Source organism: Aspergillus luchuensis, chromosome 1 (genome assembly GCF_016861625.1).
Source record: "Aspergillus luchuensis IFO 4308 DNA, chromosome 1, nearly complete sequence".
Lineage (NCBI taxonomy): Eukaryota > Fungi > Ascomycota > Eurotiomycetes > Eurotiales > Aspergillaceae > Aspergillus > Aspergillus luchuensis.
Window position 1 is genome coordinate 2,097,065 of NC_054849.1, and position 18,577 is coordinate 2,115,641.

At 51.1% G+C, this 18,577-nt stretch overlaps 6 protein-coding genes across 6 annotated transcripts; 3 read left to right on the top strand and 3 right to left on the bottom strand.

Moving 5' to 3' along the window:
* Window positions 1–418: 418 nt before the first annotated feature.
* Window positions 419–2,168, bottom strand: AKAW2_10725A (BTB/POZ domain-containing protein; the record flags this gene model as incomplete). Its single annotated transcript, XM_041690379.1, has 2 exons — window positions 419–1,576; window positions 1,641–2,168. 2 exons carry the CDS (start codon window positions 2,166–2,168, stop codon window positions 419–421), a joined length of 1,686 nt encoding a protein of 561 aa, XP_041537445.1.
* A 1,414-nt stretch (window positions 2,169–3,582) lies between these two features.
* AKAW2_10726S (Zn(II)2Cys6 transcription factor) lies at window positions 3,583–5,547 on the top strand (the record flags this gene model as incomplete). The annotated part of the gene is made up of 3 exons (XM_041690390.1): window positions 3,583–4,051; window positions 4,104–4,641; window positions 4,695–5,547. 3 exons carry the CDS (start codon window positions 3,583–3,585, stop codon window positions 5,545–5,547), a joined length of 1,860 nt encoding a protein of 619 aa, XP_041537446.1.
* A 1,474-nt stretch (window positions 5,548–7,021) lies between these two features.
* On the bottom strand, window positions 7,022–9,608 carry PKH3 (PDPK1 family serine/threonine-protein kinase; the record flags this gene model as incomplete). Its single annotated transcript, XM_041690401.1, has 2 exons — window positions 7,022–7,366; window positions 7,422–9,608. The coding sequence occupies 2 exons, from the start codon at window positions 9,606–9,608 to the stop codon at window positions 7,022–7,024; spliced, it is 2,532 nt and encodes an 843-aa protein (XP_041537447.1).
* Window positions 9,609–10,883: 1,275 nt separating this feature from the next.
* On the top strand, window positions 10,884–11,186 carry AKAW2_10728S (uncharacterized protein; the record flags this gene model as incomplete). The annotated part of the gene is made up of 1 exon (XM_041690412.1): window positions 10,884–11,186. One exon carries the CDS (start codon window positions 10,884–10,886, stop codon window positions 11,184–11,186), a length of 303 nt encoding a protein of 100 aa, XP_041537448.1.
* Window positions 11,187–11,378: 192 nt separating this feature from the next.
* Window positions 11,379–13,258, top strand: AKAW2_10729S (uncharacterized protein; the record flags this gene model as incomplete). The annotated part of the gene is made up of 5 exons (XM_041690423.1): window positions 11,379–12,117; window positions 12,181–12,566; window positions 12,622–12,750; window positions 12,817–13,038; window positions 13,094–13,258. The coding sequence occupies 5 exons, from the start codon at window positions 11,379–11,381 to the stop codon at window positions 13,256–13,258; spliced, it is 1,641 nt and encodes a 546-aa protein (XP_041537449.1).
* A 2,381-nt stretch (window positions 13,259–15,639) lies between these two features.
* AKAW2_10730A (protoporphyrinogen/coproporphyrinogen oxidase) lies at window positions 15,640–17,602 on the bottom strand (the record flags this gene model as incomplete). The annotated part of the gene is made up of 6 exons (XM_041690435.1): window positions 15,640–16,227; window positions 16,287–16,712; window positions 16,764–17,114; window positions 17,196–17,276; window positions 17,348–17,417; window positions 17,520–17,602. 6 exons carry the CDS (start codon window positions 17,600–17,602, stop codon window positions 15,640–15,642), a joined length of 1,599 nt encoding a protein of 532 aa, XP_041537450.1.
* Window positions 17,603–18,577: the final 975 nt, after the last annotated feature.

Sequence of the window (18,577 nt, forward strand, 5' to 3'; positions counted from 1 at the left end):
TGTATGACATGGCGTGCGTAATCGTGCATGGAGAAACAAACAGAACAAGAAGAGGGGGAAAAGACAGGAAAAAGAATCATAACATCGTGGACACATTCAAGTCGTATCGTTAGTGTAGTAATTCAGAACATATGACATGACAAAAAATTGATAATGAGACGTGAAACGAAAACGTAAACAACATAGACCAACATGGATATGCATAGACATCAACAAGGACCATGCAATTGGGGAGAGGGGCGTAGATTATAATAGCATCAAAAAAGCATAAACATAAACCATCAAGCATAAAACATAAGGTATCTGATCGAGCATTCGTGACTGAACTTGGTTCCGTAAACTTCCAGGGTATCGTTATTTGGCGTAAATTGCGTAATGAGGGGATATATGTGTTGTCAATAGATAGAGATGTATGCTATCACTCCCAGGGGATATCTTCGTCGTCGACTTTAGTGCAGGTCAAATACGGCAACCCTCCCTCTCCGTATTCGCTACCTTTCAGATCCAGTTCGAGGAAATTGCGCATGAGCGGCTTGACTATCTCGCGGGCCAGCCGCTTGATTTCGTCCATTTTGCGCTCGAATCGTTTCAGAACTTCACGGGTGTATAGCGATTCGGAGGAAGGGGTTGGGTGCACTTTGAGGAATCGTTTCAGGTCCTCGTGTGATAGGTAGGCTTGGCTGCTGGAGGAGCCGATGAGTCGGTAGACTCGTGCGGCGGACCAGGGTGGTGCGGCGGTTGTGGTTGTCGTGGTGGTGGTCTTGGAAGTCGAGTCCGTGGGGCGGTGGCTCGTCGATTGCGAACTGCGGATGCCATGGGTGCTGGTGCTGGCGTGTGCGTTCGCCGAGGAGTTCTTGAGGATCGGAGTCGGCGGGGGCGTCGTGCTGTCGACGAGCCATTGTCGGAAGAGCGAGACAGCCAGCCAATCTAAGTAGGCGTTGGTGGGACTGACACGCTCGCCGCGGGAGGTGGTCAGGGTGAGCCGCAGGAGCTTGGAGTCGATACGCGCCTTCAGGTCTTCGAGGTCCTCGACCTTATCTTCGATGATGTCCAGGACGGAGTTGGGGAGCGGCGAATACGGTCCGTTGCGCAGATGGGGCAGGCCGGCTGGCCATTGTCCCACGACGTGGATGAGGGCCTCGGAGAAAATGACGCGGCTGCGCGCCAGGTAGCCCAGTTTCAGGTAGCTCGGGGGATACTTGGCGATCTGCTTGAAGAGACGCGAGCCAAAGCCTAGAAGATGGTGGTCAACGCGAGGTCCGGTCACCGGTAGCGCATCGTACATGTCGGCCAGGTTGAGCAAGGCCCGGCACTCGGCATAGGCGGTTGCGATATTGACACTGTTGAGCAGCGGCGGGTAGTTGTAGAACAGGCGGAACAGATTATCGTAATCGCGAACGATGGGATTTGTGGGTGGGTGTGCCGTCCCAGATCGATGGGGGAGATTGACCACCGACTGCATCCCGGCCAGGTTGGCCATCGACCGGACGAACCCTGTTTGAGAGCTGGACGGTTTGGTCACGGATGGCGGATATTGTCCCGAATCGCAACCAAATGCGCTGGAAAAGCTGGGAGGCTATAGAGATTCGACGATTAGCATTGCTAATGGCAAATTCACACAAGGCTTCAGATTGACTAACCTTTTGTACCAGAATTGGCTCTTCATCCTCCTCCTTGTTTACCCAGTCCAGTTCATACCTCCAGCGTCTCTTTTCGACCGACCAAGCGGATCCTCCACTCTCCGATTGGGCCAGGGTTGACCCGTTTGATAGCGAAGAGGCATCCTCACTAATCCTCGACAGGACGCCCGTGTCCAGGTTTGGCGGCCTCGGCATGGATTGTCGCGACCACTCCTCGCGGGTACTGGCCTCGAAGAAGCCCGAGCATTGCGCCAATATCAATCGGTGCAGGAGATAGCGTCGCTCCTGGTCCCCTGCGCGTACCACAATCTCGACATCGCCCGTGTGCGTGAAAATAGGAAAGTCGTTTTGCTGTTGATGGGTGAGTCCTCCATGATGGGAACGACTGGAACGATGTCGCCGGCTGGAATGAGAATGGCGCGACACGGAGGAGGCAGCGCTTTGCGGCGGGACGGAGCGATCGAGGACCTGAGCTTGAGACACCATTTCGATGGGAGTGACGGTAGTAGTGGGAAACTTGGTGGACATGGTCCGTCAGGAAGAGATGCGCGGTGACCAGACGCCAAAAGAGAGCTGCTGCAGAGAGCGGGCCGTCATTCAAAATCCAACAGCACGCGCCCCGGTCGGGGAATTCGTCAACACGGCCAGCGAGGAATGTTTGGACCCGCGACGCCCAGGGACAGAGACAGATTTGCGCCAGAGGAGTTTTGGGAGTGGCGGCGGATTCCCGGTTGTTGATCCCCGCGGGCGATAACAAAGTGGGCCACCGAGAAAGAACTAGAGAACTAGAGAACTAGTAGCAGGAGTTGGAGGAAAAAGACAAGAACGAGCGAGAGAGAAGGCCAAAAGGACTAGGCTAAGAGAATAATGATCCGAAGAATAGGAGTCGACTGGACCGAATGCAATCAGAATGCAGCCAAGGCGAGGAAGATGCAGATTGAAGCCGACAGACCAGTTACAGTCGATAAATAAACATAGGGTCCAAAACCATGGCTCGAGATGGATTTCCGTGGGAAGAAAGATGGTCTGTGTGCAGCGAGAGACTGGATGACAGCGGGTTGATACCTACTTAGTATCAAGGCCCTGTCAAAGAAGGAAACCCCCCTTGGGCGTGATCCAAAACCGCTTTGACTCGGAGTGCCCTTTGACTCCTGGGAATTCTGCGACCGACCGAAAAGGAGAAGCGAAAGGACGTCAAGAAGTTCAATCGGGATTCGTTGAGTCCATCGACGGCCTCGCATTTGCGTTGATCCTCTTGATTGGCTTAGACTGGATAATCGGGTCCATCTGTTCAGCTGCCTTTTGTCGGATGATTCCCGACTCCATTCTTTTCCTGTTGCGTCCTCTTCTTCCTCTTTTCGGATTCCCAAAGAGATACCTAGATACCCACCAAAAGTATAAACTCCATTTCTGTCCTCATCTTCCTCTTTCCTGATAGATTTCAATGCTGGCTGCCCCGTATTCAAGGCATCCAAGGCATCCACCTGGTTCTGTCATGCTCTTGTATGACACTAAGCCTCTTCTGGCTAGCGGGGGTGTGTAGTATGAGTCAGCGACACTCCACCAATAGGATGCTTGATTCCTCTTTTTGGCGGCCTTTGGATTCCTTTGCGGCGCAGTTCCAGATCTTCTTTCAGCCCTCTTCTTCCTCCCCCTCCTCTTCTCGTCATCTATCTCTTTTACTTCATTTCTCTCTTCGGCCTTGAATCGGCTTGCCGTGCTCTTCATTCGACTGGCAGAATTCAGCACCCCCGAGTGGTGTGCTCTCAATGTGCTGGGTGAAGCTCTCCCTCCCCCACACCCCATTCCGTGTCGTGACGAGTCCCAATGATGGCGAGTGTCCTGTGTAGACACTCGTCTCGAGCCGCCTACATCGGATTGCGATTCTCCCACCCACCAGAGCAGTGACCAGTTCGTCTGCTCCCACCCACGGTCCGAAGTGATGTCGAAGGGCTGCTATACCTGTCGTCGCCGCCGCATCATCTGCGACAACGGCTTGCCAACATGCCGCAAGTGCCGCGATGCGGGGAAGGAATGTCTGGGGTATCAGAAGCCCCTCGTCTGGGTCAAGGGAGGTGTGGCCAGTCGGGGAAAGATGATGGGTCGCAGCTTTAATGAGGTTATGCGCCCTTCAGATCTTAGGCGTGGTGACTCGAGCCCCTCTTCCTCCAGCAATGCGTCGCCGCCGTCAGCTGCCGATTCGCCTACCCAGTCTATCGACATCAGCTTATACGTACCCCCCAACGTGTCGGGCATCCAGGGTATCCCAGAACCGATCCAGTCGGAGGATAATGATGATCAGGATACGCACGTTGTCTTGCAAAGAGCTACCTCCGTCTCCGCACCTTGGGGCCTGGTGGATCCGCTGTTCAAGGACCTGAGTCAGCTGTCACGGTTCTACATTGTGCATTGTATGTTTGCCGGTTTATCTACCTGTGTGATCCCTGTCTAATCATCCCGAAGTCAACCAGAACCTTGCCAATTACCTCACCCTCTACTCCGAGACCGGCAACCCGTACCGTGACCTCATTCCCCTGGTCGGCGACTCTCCTCTCCTCGCCCACGTCCTCGCTGCCACCGGTGCCTTGCATTATGCCATCCTGGCGAGCGGGGACTTTTCCTTGACGCCATGGTTGTCGGAGAGTCCCCCAGCAGACCGCACCCTCCTGTCTCCCGAAGAGGTAGAAAAGTCCGTGATCGCCTCGATGTCTCGGCGCCCGTCGTCCAAGGTATATGAGCATTTTCTCGGACTCAAGCAGCGCGCCTTAGGACAGTTATCGAGCGACATCCGGGATCCCGTTTTGCGCAATGATAACAGGACCCTCGCTGCGATCACGGTTCTCGCTCTTATGGATGCCATTGAATCGGGAGATGGTGCCTGGAAGTTCCACCTCGAAGGGGCCAAAAAGCTTCTCAAAGGCCGCCAAGAACAGGGCGCCTCCAGTCCGCCTCAACACCTCGTCAAATGGCTGGAAGATTTCGCTGTCGACGGTATTCTCCTGTAAGCCATATAACACCCTCCAGATATATGAGACATGCTGACATCCATCGTAGCATCCAACTCATGGGTTCCACCCTCGCTCGCCCAGGGTCCCTAACCAAACCTTTCTATACCTCCAGCATGGGCCCCGCCATGCTCAAACGCCTCGAAGAAACCTCCTACGTCGGCTGTCCAGCCTATCTCCTCGAAGTCATCCTACTCATCCACGCCGGCCTCTACTTCGACCCGGACGTCGACCCCAACTCACAGCCCTCCATGATCTTCACCTCAGCCTTCCTCTCCCAAGACACCAACCCCCTCCAATCCCCCGGCGCTCTCCTCCAACACATCCGAGCCTTCGACCCCTCCGCCTGGGCCGAATCCATGCAAAGCTGCTACTACCTCGCAGACCTCTCCATGCGAACCGCCCTAGCCACCATCTTCAAAGGCGCCGTCTACCTCTACGCCAGCCGCGTTCTCTCCCGCCCGCGACCCGGCGCCGCAACCATCCCCAACCACTTCGGACTCCCCTCCGACCACGCCGAAGTGGCAGACCTAATCATCCGCGAAATCGCTCTCATCCCTATCGACGATCCCCATTTCAAATGCCTCATCTGGCCCACTTTCATTGCCGGTGCAGAATGCAGAGACCCCTCCCAGCGTCCCTTTGTACTCAATAAACTGCGCGCATTGTACTTCAACATCACCAGCGTGAATGTCCGCAACGCAGCTTGGGTTTTGAGCCTGATGTGGCAGAAACAGGATCAGAAGAAGGCTGAGAAGGAACAACAGCAGCAACGGCCTACCACTACCACCACCACCACCACCGATAATTATTATTCCCATGACGATGTTAATGATGATGACGATGACTTTGATTGGATTCAAGAACTGGATAATTCCAGGATTGACTGGTTGTTTATATAACTGTTTCTTTGAAATATATTCTCTTCTTCTTCCTCTCCTTTTTTTCAGTGGGATGGTGGTGAGATACCTCTTTCGGAGAAGGGAAGATATACTATATTTCACTTATTGTATATAGATGATATAATACATAATTGTACAGTGCAACTTCTCTTTCTGGGCTTAGTATATTAGACGTTACTTGATAGTCTAATCAGTAGTATGAACAATGAATGGTCCTTCTATAGTAGAATATATTCTCGCACTGCACCAAAGCAGCGCGAACACAAAAAAAGGAAAAGGAAAGGAAAAGAAGAATAATTGACTACAAGCTGTAGTAGGGCTGTATTCTTTCCCTGAGTTTACACTTTCATCTTGCTGTTGTGCTCGAGCTACACCGAACGTAAAATATGAATGATTTTCAGGAATGAACCCTATGTAACAAGACCACGGGACTGTCTGTAGATTGTGTGTGCATTGAAGGGAGAAGAAAAGAGAACAAAAAAAGAGATGGGAGGTATAATAAATAAAAATTATAAAATGAAGGAGAGGTTTGGTAGACAAGTAAATTGTAGGGAGAGAAGAGAAAAGAATACTACTCAATCAAACACAGAAACATACAGCAAAATGGTAAGAGGTAACCGATCAAGATAACTCCGAAAACGCTCAGTATATGGGAAAGAACAGACACACAAGATCCCTAAGAGTAGTAGCAAGACTGCAAGGTGGTGACAGTAGTGTCGAAAATTGAAGAGGTAAGTCCCCGCGCTTTTTGAAAATGAATAGATGACGATGTTAAGAATGTACTGTTGGAGCGCGCTGTGTCCCAGACATGGCGATGATTGGTAGTGGAGTGGGTGTAGTTTCAACTGCCAGATCGGTTTATCGCAAATGCGCGGAATATATATATCGAAAGAGAGAAGAAAGAGTAGATTGAGGAGAAGTCGAGAATGGGGAAGAAAATTGAGAGAAAAGGACAAAGTAAATGAAAACAACCAGATGAGGGATATATGCATACTCCTGCCCATCTAAATGCAGCAAGTTCAACAGGGAATAAAAACACGCTCATCATTGCGAAGATGCAAGGCCAAAGCAACAAGCAAGCCACGTCACAAAGGAAAAATTCTTACAATAGATGCAAACGTACAAAGGAAACAAGCAAGTCGCCGGCTGAAGTTCATGACTGAATCCCGGTGATAAGAATAATAGCTTTAAGTATAATAGTCCAAAGCAAGCCCTGCCATTGGCAGGGATGATAGAAAAGTATCGCCAATCACACACGCAGGAAACTCTCAGGGATATCAAGCAAAAGACGGAGACGAGATATGTTCCAGGTACAATGAAGAGACTTTGTATGTATGCGACCCTGCGCAATGGTTTATAAGCTGGACTAGGGGAAGAGGAGAGTCCAGGGAAACGGGGGGGTTGGGGAAGGAAGAGAGGACAAGGAATTGAGGTGAGTTGAGCAGTAGAGGTATAAGCGGCGAGCACGAAAGGCTTAGAAGACTGCTGCCAGACCATTCTTGGAGTGACGGCGACTGAATCGCTTCTTGCCTTTGACGGACTCTGTGTCTGTGTTCTGGTGCTTGACCAATGTGGCTCGTCCCGCGGGAGCACTCTCGTTCTGAATCTCAGAGCTGCGGTCAAGAGTATTGGCATGGCTCGACAGTCCGGAGGACAGATCGCGGAAGGCGTCATCAGAATAAGAGCCGTTGCCCTGCTGAGACAGGGCCATTTCCCGCGCGCGGTCTAGGCTATCGAGCCACTCCTGGGCCGATACGGCGGTGGCGCCCATGTTGCTGGACGAGGGCTTCGGATCCTCAAAGACAAAGTGTTTGTCGCGCTATGTGTCAATGTTAGAAGCAATATACCAAATCTTGTGGAGAGAGTTCACATACCGTATCCACCACCCAGCACGAGAATCCCTTGGAATCCGTCGACGTTCGATATGACGTGCCTGGGGTCAGGAGGGAAAGCTCCAGTTTCGCCTTCTTCTCGTCCCCTCCAGATGCAGCCATGATGATGCGCCCAGATGAAGTAACCATCACCAAGCGCTGCCGCTTCTTGGTGGTGCTGCCGCCAAAGAAGCGGGAGAATTTCCGGGGTGCTTCGTACTCGCCCCCATGTTTCGAGACGGGACTGTGGGCTGCTGGGGATGATAGAACCACCAGGTTACCGAGTTTCAAAATTCGCTCGTTGGTTTTGGTCAAGACTGGGGACCATTCGATGTCCAGTTGACTGGGAGGTGGTAGTTCGGTTACCAGTCGGGGCACCACACGTGAACTGACATTAGTGCTCGAGGCAGCCGGGTTAGCGCTGGAGGCATAGCCTTCACCACCACCACCGCCGCCGTTCAGCTTGATCGGCTCACGCGGCGGTGGAACATACGCCTTCAGACGAGGCGCCTTGCGCTTCCATAAATCCGGGCCCCATGTAATTCCCTGGAAGAACTCATGGTTCTTGATATGCTCGATGGGCAAACGACGGGCTGGATCCAAAACAAGAAGGCGTTCAACGAGATCGCGGGCGACGGCAGGGAAGCCGGTAGGGAAGTCGTAATCGAGCGCAACGATCTTCTGAAACGTCTGATATTCGTTCCCGGCTTTGAAGGGAGGCCGACCCGCTAAAAGCTGGAAAATGATGCAGCCAAAGGCCCAGAGATCGCTGGCCTTGCAGGCATTCTTATCCGTCAGAAGTTCCGGGCTTACATATTCTGCTGTGCCCACGAACGAGCTGGCTCGTTCGTCCTCCGGGATTTCGGTAGAGTCTAGCGGGGGCATCCCGCTGGAGTTCTGCGGTTTCCGTTGACTCTTGAGGATCTTGGCTGTTCCGAAATCGGTGATTTTGATGTGCATCTGACTGTCGAGGAGAACGTTTTCCGGCTTGAGATCCCGGTGAATCACACCGCGTTTATGCATGTAGTCTATTGTGTCTAGAATCTGAGCACCATAGAACCGTGTACACTCCTCGTCGAAGGTGGTCATGCGCTTCAACACGCCCAGCAACTCGCCTCCTTTGCAGAGATCCAGCACAAAATATAACGAGCGCTCATCCTGAAACGTGTAATATAGTCGGACAATGCCCGGGTGTTCGGTAAGCCGGTTGAGGGTGTCCTTCTCGATGTTCACGTATTTCACCTTCTTCTCCTTGATGATGTGTCGCTTATCCAGAATCTTGATGGCATACTCCTTCAGAGTTTGCCGGTCGGTTCCCAGGACGACGGTACTGTACGAGCCCTCGCCCAGTGTGTGAGCAAAAGAAAAGTCCCGGACGCCCTTCTTGATGTAACGCGCAACCGGCTTGCCGTTGGCGTCAATCTCTTGCCTCACGGCGACCGCTGCACCACGGTCCTGCCAGTCCTCGCTGCTCGCACCGGGGCCATTCTCCATGGCATACGGAGAGCCTCCCATCTGTGGCGTCGCTCCACCCCGCGCGTGAGCCCTGGAAGTTTGACGCATGATCATGGGACCGTTGGTTGGCGGCAACTGGGCGGTTCGATATGAGCGATCATTGTGGTTATTGTCGCGGACGGGAACACCGGCCTGAAAAGCCGCGGAACCACCGCGAGATTCCGCACGTGCTTGACTTTCGGAGGCGGAGGAGGCCGCGGAATCGGTACGAATACGATAGGAACCCTCCCGAGCAGCTGCCAGTGTTGATGTGGATCCGTTCGCGTAGAAGGCGGACATAGGCCGGGAGGACTGCGGAGCAGGGTGTGATTGTGAGGACGACGCGTAAGGAGTGTATTGAGGACTCGTCTGCTGCGGGAGGTCAGAGTAGGGATTGTAGAGGGAGCTCCGGTTGTCTCGCGGCTTGATTGCGGGCTCGACTGAGGGGGAGGTGAGGGTGTCTTGCAGATCTGTCGTGGAGGCAGGAGCAGACGGTCGGGGGGGAGTTGTCGATAGAGAACTGGCCGGTCGTTCGGAGACGATGGTAGGTTCGCGCACCAGCTCGGGTTCCGTTACATCTGCAGCACTGGCAGCGGGCGTTGTTGCAGCATCTTCGGACGAATGTAAGGAAGAATCATCGGGATTTGCGATGCGGAGCCCCCCTAACGATTGGGATAGGCTGAGATCCCCATCCATGATGGAGGTAGCGATGGGTTTGGCGATACACCAAACCTAATTTTGGGGAGGAGAGCAGGATGAGGGTGGAGGAAGGAGGAAGAGTTGGGATTCAAAGGGGGGGTGGTGGGAGGGAGGAGGAGGAGGGGGGAAGTGCGGGCGGAAGTTGAGGGAGAGCGATGATTTGGGGGGAAGAACAAGAAGGAGGCAGAAAGACGGAGAGAGATTAAGATGGCGGGATAGTGACCTGGCAAGGCACCAGCGTGGCACCAAGCAGAAGGTCGAGAAGGGGGAGGAGAAAAAGAGAAAGGAGAGAGGAAAGGAAGAACGAACGAACGAACGTAAAAAAAGAAACGAGCGGGGGAAGGAAGAAAACGAAGAGGAGAGGGAAGCTGGGAAGGAAAAGGAGCTTCCCCGATGGGATGGGATGGGATGGAGTCGAGAGAGAGCGAGGAAGAGAGAGAGAGAGAGAATTAGTTAGTTGGTTGGTTGGTTAGAGAGGGGAGAGCCGGACGGGGGGGTGGACTATGGCGGCGGTCGGAGGAGTAGCGGATGATGCATTGGGGATGTGAAACAACTCTGGCCGGACCCCCAAACACAATGGATTATGGGACACTCAGGATGTAAATAGAACTGACAGTTGTAAATTGAAATAATAGGAAAAAATAGCAGGGAGTAGAAGGGGAAAGGGAGGGAGAGAGAGAGAAAGAGAGAGAGAGAGAGAGTCGAAAATGGGAGAAGAATAATATGATTGATGAGGGAAAGGGGATAAAGGGGATCGATGTAGTAGTAAGTAGCAGTAGTAGTAGTAGTAATAGTTAAGTGGTGGTGGTGGTGGTAGTAGAGAGTTACATACGGGAAGGAAAGAGTAGTTCGAAGAGGGAGAATTTCTGCCTACAACTAAACAACAATCATCATCATCATCATTATCTTATTCTAATCCTGTATTTTATTTTTAAACCTGCCATGGCCCTGTCTGTCTCTTACTCTACGAAAATAAGAATCGTGTCATACGGATAATAATTAAAAATAATCATAATCAGCATCCCAATGGGCATTTTGAATAATGCAGCCTGGCCGATGGATCCTCTCTCATTTCTCTGCACAGCTCAATCGGATGCCCTGGATATGTAGATCTCATACATAAGCCCTGTGAGCCCCATTTTCCATCCGTTTCTCTTACTCACATTCCGACTAACTATATACCATCAATACTTTATCTTCTACATTATCTACTTGGAGTATTTATATCCTTCTGTTTCACTTGCGAGATCGTGACTCGGCTCAGCCTCTTTGATGTTGCTATCCACTGATCCGTTCGAGACCGAGAGACAGTACCGTGGTTCGCTACCATCTCCTGCTCCATCTTCTATACTACTTCACCGTCTCTTTCGCAGTCCCCATCTTGGTGCCTATTATAGAACAGATTCAACTATAAATAATATCACTCTCCACCACCACCTACTGATGCTAGTCCATTCTACCATCACTCTGGAAACACCACTCACCTACGATAATATATATAGAAAAACCATTTCAGCTGGCTTGATAGAAGTCGTATCTCTCCATCGCACTTGCCATCCGGATGCTCTTTCCTGATGCGCCTTGTAACCTCGTAGTCTAGCCAGATGATTCCCCCGTTCCCATCACGAATAGCTGCACAATTTTTATAAAAGAGAAAGAGAAATAAAATTACAGAGGCACATAGTTGTTCCTGTCGCTCTAACCACAGTTATTTTTCTGTGTCCATCTCTCATCTGCCATCGCCCTAGAATATCTTACATCACTACCATGATTCGATACAAGCCTACACGCATTGCTCTGGGCGATGAGGATCTCCGCTACCATCTGGAAAGGCTGCTTATTCGCCATTCTCGCATGGCCGAGTGGCATCGGCAAGACCTCGACCGTGACAGTTATAGTGATGATAGTGTAGCCTTCTTGGGTTCGGATTTCTTTTCGCCCTACAACCTCTCTCCGGGCGGTTCCGTCTGCAGCTCGGGCCTGGACTCTCCTAGTCAAGGTTCCTGGCAGTCAGATCAAGACTCTGAAGTTGGCCATTCAGGATTATCCTCCTTGTTCAATGAACCAGATGACTCATTGGCTGTGTTGGTGCAAGATGAGACGCGGACCATGAGCACCTGCTCATCAGGTCTCTGTGGGCCCCTGTCCGGAAAGTCCTCTCGAACAGGTGAAGAGCACCATGTGACAGAGACTACGCATCAGCTCTCATTGAGGACTATTGACAGCAGTCAACTCTCCGGTCAATCACCGGGAAAGCGGGGCCTTGAAAGGCTACATCCTCATTCACTGACCTGCCAACCTCTCACTATAGCAACCGTACCATCGATCAATATCCTCGCTAGTGTTTTCTCGAAGAATGGTGGAAGGTGCTCGATTGTACCACATCGTCACTCACTTTCTCACCCGCTTCTCCTCGGCGCCAGGGAACTGAATCGAGAAACTCTTTCCTGCAGCACTCAGTTGGCGGGTGGCTCGCTGAATTTCATAGACACCTCGAATGAAGTAGGTGAGCTTCAAACACCATTCTCGGGCCTCACAGCTACCAAGTATTAACTTGGCTATTTTTCAGAGAATCTGAGACAGACGTGGTCGAGATTTAAAGTGCAAGATTCGGATCTCCGTCCGAGCCTTGATCTCGAGATCCGCTCAGGATCCACATGTGTTAATCTAGCTGCACAACAAACACAATTAGTTGACTTTCTTGCACGACCCTCTTCCAGACCAAAGGCGGCGCTGGAGGTGATCAAGATGCCCGTTGCAGATATTTCGACCAGGAAGACACGCGGCCAGCGGGCCAACCTCTCGTTGCCGGGGTCTGCTGCCGTCCATCACAATGGCCCTGGTGAAAGATCGGCTGCAGAGATTACAAAAGCTCCAGTAGCACTTCCCACTAGAGTGCAGAACAGTGCGAGGCCAAGGTCCACCGGGGCACATCGGTCCAACCCCATTCGAAGAGTAGGCCCAGCATACCTGAGAGTGGATAAGATAGACTCAGCTAACAGAGAGCAAGGCTCCTAGGAATATAGTCTCGCATGGTACGCAGACTGAGACTGAGCAGCTGTCATTATTACCTGAGCAAGACCATGGGGGAACGGTAACACATCAGGCTGTGAATTCCTCGCTAGCTGCTCCAGCAGAGGTAGGTGCCGATCTTTCGGGGGTTAGATAGACAGTTGAAGGTCTGATGTCCTTCCGTCATCCACAGGGGGTCCAAAAGCATGGCCATGAACACAATCCTCCGCAAGAACACATGGTGCGGGAGGCGCCCGCCATTTCAGGGCTACTTCGAAATATGAGTTTTCAGAAGAGTCAGAACGCCAATAGAATCAATTTAATTGCTTCTATGCCATCGGCAAATCCACCGGTACCCGGTGGTAGAGGAAGCATGGCAGCTCCACATGACCACCGCTCCGAACCATGCATGGATGTACGTATGCACTCACGTAGCCCTGTTGCGCTGGCCATCGTTAACACCTAGACAGACCCGAGCGTCGGTCAACCCGTATCTGAAGGAGGCCATGGAGTTCGATAGCTACGTCACCTTCATGACGGATGAGTTATACGAGAAAGTTGAGGTTGATATCAAGGACTATGGCCCAACAATTCTAGGTTTAACCCAGCAATTAAGCTCGCAGGGTAATTGTTGATGTTGGCGTGTTGTGTGGAGAGGGAACGGTTGGGATGACAGCAGGGTGGATAGAAGCATGTCATCCGCGGTGGGGAGACAGCTGAAAAACAAAAAGCACCAACGACAGTTGATATCACGCCTAGTCAAGAACAGACAGAGAGGGTCATGGGAACTGCTGTGAGGGGATGGGATTGATTGAGTGATGATACGTCGACCTCCTTGCTGCACCGGAGAATTTGGCCCGTACCGGGGAAAAGTGAGCTTCTAATGCTAGAATCGACTTGCTTGGGATTCCATCCCTATGAGGTGTCATATGGTCGGAGGTGTATTCAAGATTCTCATACGCCATGCAGGGCTCAGCCATCTTGCCTCAATCTGTTGCGTGGATGGGACGTAAAGCATGGGGGCGGAGTTGTGTCCGGACCCAATGAAGGGTGAGATCTCGTGAGGCTATTCGTCATCCATCCCAATGAGCCCAGTCGACACGCAAGCTGCAGAAAATTCAGTAATGATGGTGTAGTGTAGAAGAATGACGGTGTAGACTGGGGAGCTCGGATAAGAAAGCAAAATCGACCGACAATAAGGCTGAAGCGGATGGAATCCAAAGCTGCGAACTTGTGTTATGTAACCATGTATATCTTCCTCAATGATACTATTATTACTGCAAATAACACACCCAGACCTCACCATTATTACCCAGTATCACCTCAATACCAGCATCATCCTAAACCAACTAAATAATCAAATTACCAATACTATCCATGAAACAGACCACCCTCATCGCCATCAACCTCCATTCAATCGTCATCGCCCATATCCATGAGGGGCAAAAATAATAGAGTAAGATAGATAGTTCTGACCACCTGTCCTACCTAGGCTAGACTACTCCTACGTACTAATAATCAAAATCTATTTTTACCTTGGGGAATTAATTCTCCTCTGCCTGTGGATGCTGGATAAATAGTGGATACATACATATTTTTCTGCACGACTCTCCCAATTTTCGTATTTTTCCTTTCTTGGGTTTAGTTCTACTACTTACGCGTCCTTCCCCACTGCGCTATACCGCTTTAGATGTTTGGGCTGGCTCACCCTTCTTGGCATGGGTGAGAAGTTGGTGGCGGCGGGTAATGGATGTTCCGGGGAGAGACCCGTAGGTACAGTAGGTGGTATTTGATATTATCATGGTATCAACTATCTCTTATTTATGCGTGTTAGTCTCTAGTAGTAGTACTAGTAGTAGTATTCACATGATGGTCCCGGGCTGGGGGCATATGTATATGTGAATGTATGTATGTATGTACTAAGTACTATGTCTGCAGCATGATCATATATAGTATATAAATGTTGTGATCTTACTAGTACTGATGAATGAGCACATGCTCAACTACTTATGGGATACTTGCGTGATTACTAGCAGTAACTAGCGGTAAGTAGCATACCTAGATATACAGTAGTAGAAACAATGAGTAAAGATAATTTCCGACGTAGTCAGTGCCACTCCACTCTCTTCTTCATCCACAACCCTCCGAGCTCGAGCTCGAGCTCACTCAGCCTTATGAGACGGCAGGTGGGTGGGTTTGTGGATGGGGGGATGTGGGTTAAGTAAGTAGTGAGGAAAATATGGAGTATCACACGGTAGGATAGATAGATAGTATGTTAGATATTGATTAATAGCTAACGGTAGATCCCATGTTTCACTACGTATGTCTGACACGGAATACCGATTGGACCACTGCAGTAGTATTTAGTTATTCTCTTGGTGATTGGTGTACATAAGTACGAAGTTGTAGTAGAAGACTCCATATGTGTGTGGGTTTGATGTATTCCATACTACTCCGTTCTCCATACTCCATACTCTGTTGTTGCGATGCTTCCATGGTATATATCACATTATTATACTTGATCGGGAGAGAAGTGAGCGAAAATAGAAACGCCCTGCATGGGCTGATGTGCTGCACACACTGCCTCACTTCGGTGGGTGATACATGTGTCATCTGTCATGAAGCTGGATTTGATCTCCACGGGGTCGCGGCGAGACATGTAACCGGCATACGTAAATCAGCAAATTAAGTCCCTAACAGAAAGACACGCGTTTGATAAGCAACTTCTATTCATGTCTAGTAGATGGAGCAAAAGACGGCTGAAAAGTGGATGATGATACGCATCACAAAAATGCCAAGAACATCTCCCATACATCGCTTTCAATGAGCCAAAGAGCAAAAAGAAAATTGGTAAAATAAGTTAAATAGATAGAACAAGAAGTAAAAAAAAAATGACGAAATGTGGCTCCCGTTGATCGTAATCAGATCTCTAAACAAATCTTTTGCCCCCTGGAATCATTCAAGAAAAAAAAAAAAAAAATTAAAACCCGTGTAATTCTATTAACATTTCAACCCTTTACTGCGCCTGGCTCTTGGCGAAAACCTGGGCGCCGTCAACCAGCCGACGCTCGGTGTTCTGTCTACCGTTGACGAAGTCAGGGTAGTTGAGGGTCAGCTCGACAGCGCCGTTGACAATGTTGTCAACAGCCTCAACACCGAGCATGAAAGAGTGGTCCTGGTTACCGACCTCGTAGCGCCAGCTACCGAAGCGACCACGGGTCCAGATGTCCTTCTCTTGGAGTCTGGGCAGGATCTGGGTGAGAGCACCCTCACGTTCCAGGGAGGGGGTGGGGTAGCCGTGGTCGAAGCGGCGGTGGTAGGTGGAGACAATCTCATCGGTGGGCTTCAGCATCTCGGTGTTGACGAGACCCTGAATGCAATCAGCCAGGAGAGTCTCGTGGTTGACAGGCTTCATCGAAGACTCGGAAACCTCCAACATGATGGACCAGTAAGGACCCTCCTGAGCCTCAGTGCTCTGGGGCTTGGAGCCATCCGCAAGCTGCAGAGTGGGAAGCTTCTTGGAGCCCTCGGGCTGGTTGTGGGGGGAGTAGTTGGAGAAGATGGTGGCACGGTAGAAGGGGCAGTTGTCCTCGGGGAAGTAGAGCTAGTAACGATCATGTTAGTTTTTAAGTCATTCATGGTTTACATCGAAGGTCAACTTACCCAGCACTTGTCACCGATTCTCTCGGGGCGGGTACCACGGATACCGACACCAATGACGTGAGTGGAGGAGTAGAAGAGCTGCTTGGTGAGTCCAACGAGCTCCTGGTCGCCGATCTGCTCAGCGAGGAAGTCGACAGCCATGGTGGAGACGAGCTTCTTGTAGCCGACAGTGGTGCCATCACCCAGGGTGACAGTCTTGTTGTTGGCATTGACCTTGACGACCTTGCCCTTCTCACCGAAGCGAGTCTTCTCCTTGGGGAGAGTGTCGGCGACAGCGATCCAGATACCACCGGTACCACCACGGGCGGGGAAACGGAAAGTAGCGTTAGGACCCCAGTTACCAGCGGTCTTGTTAAGGATAACGTTGGTCGTCACGGCCTTGACGTTAGGGGCAGCGACACGCTCACCCAACCAGGCACATTGCATCTAATGAGAATCAGCACACCGTTACTTGCCATGTGGTCCAGCGTATCTTACCTTGGTCGTAGGCACAGCCCAAACCTTGAAGTTGTAGGGTCTCATGAAGAGGTCGGCGATACCGACACCCATCTGGCGAACAATCCACTCATCGAAGTTCTGGGGCTTGGTGTTGGCGACACGAGCCTCGAGGGCAGCGTCGATCAGGCCATCGATACAGCGGACCTGCTCATGCTTGGGAAGCATGGAGATGTTGTTCTGGAAGGGGTAGGGAACCCATTGGCCCTGGCAGCGGACGTAGGAGATACGCTGGTGGGTGTACCAGTCGTCATCCTTGGGGAGAGCCTCGTTGATGCAGTCGTCAAAGTACTTGTAGTGGGAGAAGATGACGTGACCACCAACATCGAAGAGCTGTGATTGTCACGAGTCAGTCGCTGTTTGCTTGACCAGTGCAATGCCTGCCCATTGAGGGGAAAGTGGGAATCAACATACGAAGCCTTCGGGGGTCACATCGGTGGAAGCAAGACCACCAGGGGTCTCGTTGCTGTCAACGATCAACCAAGAGGGGCCATCCTACACCCGCGAATTGTCCAATTAGCCTTTATTCGAGTGAAGGTAGACGATAGGGGGCGCGCAATGCGTACAATCTGGTTAAGACGCTTCGCGGCACCGAGACCAGTAGGGCCGGCACCAATGACGAGAACGTCGACGGAGCTGAATTCAAGCACAAAGACAACGGTCAGCAATTGTTCCAATGAGCTTCTTGTTGTAGTGAAGGCAAGCTTGCCGTTGGAGGGAGGGGAAAGGTCTCCTTACATATCGGGGTGGGTCATCCTGCCTTGTAGAATATCCTGAAAGCTGGGGACACGGTTCAAAGTCCTGCGGGCGAGGCTGAGCATAGAAAACGAGCCTTGTGAAGCTGCAGGGACAGCAGAGTTATAAGGAGAGAGATGAGAGGGGAGGAAGAGAGAGAGAGAAGAGAGGTTGGTGATGGAGGGAGCAAGAAGGGGAGGGAGATGGGCGGGAAGGTATAGGTGTATCCGTCCTGCGGTCGGTCGGGAAAGCGAAACGTGACAAGCAAGCGGTGGGGGGCGCTTGGAATCGGTTTCAAGTTTAGGCCCTAATAGATCAAGCAATCGGATTATCGGATTTCCCCAAAAAAAGTCGACTAATAATTAATAGCAATACGTGTCGCCGAAGCCCCAGTCGCGGAGCCTTGGAAAAGGGGCAAAGGGGACAAAGCTAATTTCCAACCCCAATCAATCCAAATCATCCCTCATCTTAAAGGTCTGGAGGACGCATGGGTCGGGGCTGATCGATTCATGCAATCACCATTCATTCGTTCTGGGTAATTACAAAAGAAGTGAAAAAAAAAGTACACGAAGATAAAAATATCATTAAAAATAAAATAAACCCAAAAAATATTCCGGGTTGCCAACCATTGATACACCTTTCCTTGCGCCATCTGCGCGTTTGCTGCTTTTTCGTTGGATCATAGCTAGGCAATCGTTCCGTAGCCCAGCAGGCAAATAGCCCTTTCTAGCCCCATGAACGCATCAAAATGTTCAAGAATAGTATCCGACTGCGTCCAGCCAGACGCCTACTACCGCAATAATGAATATTCCGCTAATTCCGATCGTACGATTGGCCCTTGTTGTCGCACTGCTTATCGTTATATCTGAATGCAGCAGCATCACCACCCCCCAAGTCCGGCGTCAAAGCTCATCCACCTGCAAGCACTGTGATACGGGATCCATGGGGTTTTCTCGGCAGGCACCGGCCTGCCAGGGGCTATCGTCTAGTGGAATGCATGCGCGTTGCTCATTCTTGGTTTTAAGGGTCTCTAGCTTCTACGGCCTACGGAGTCCTAGCAT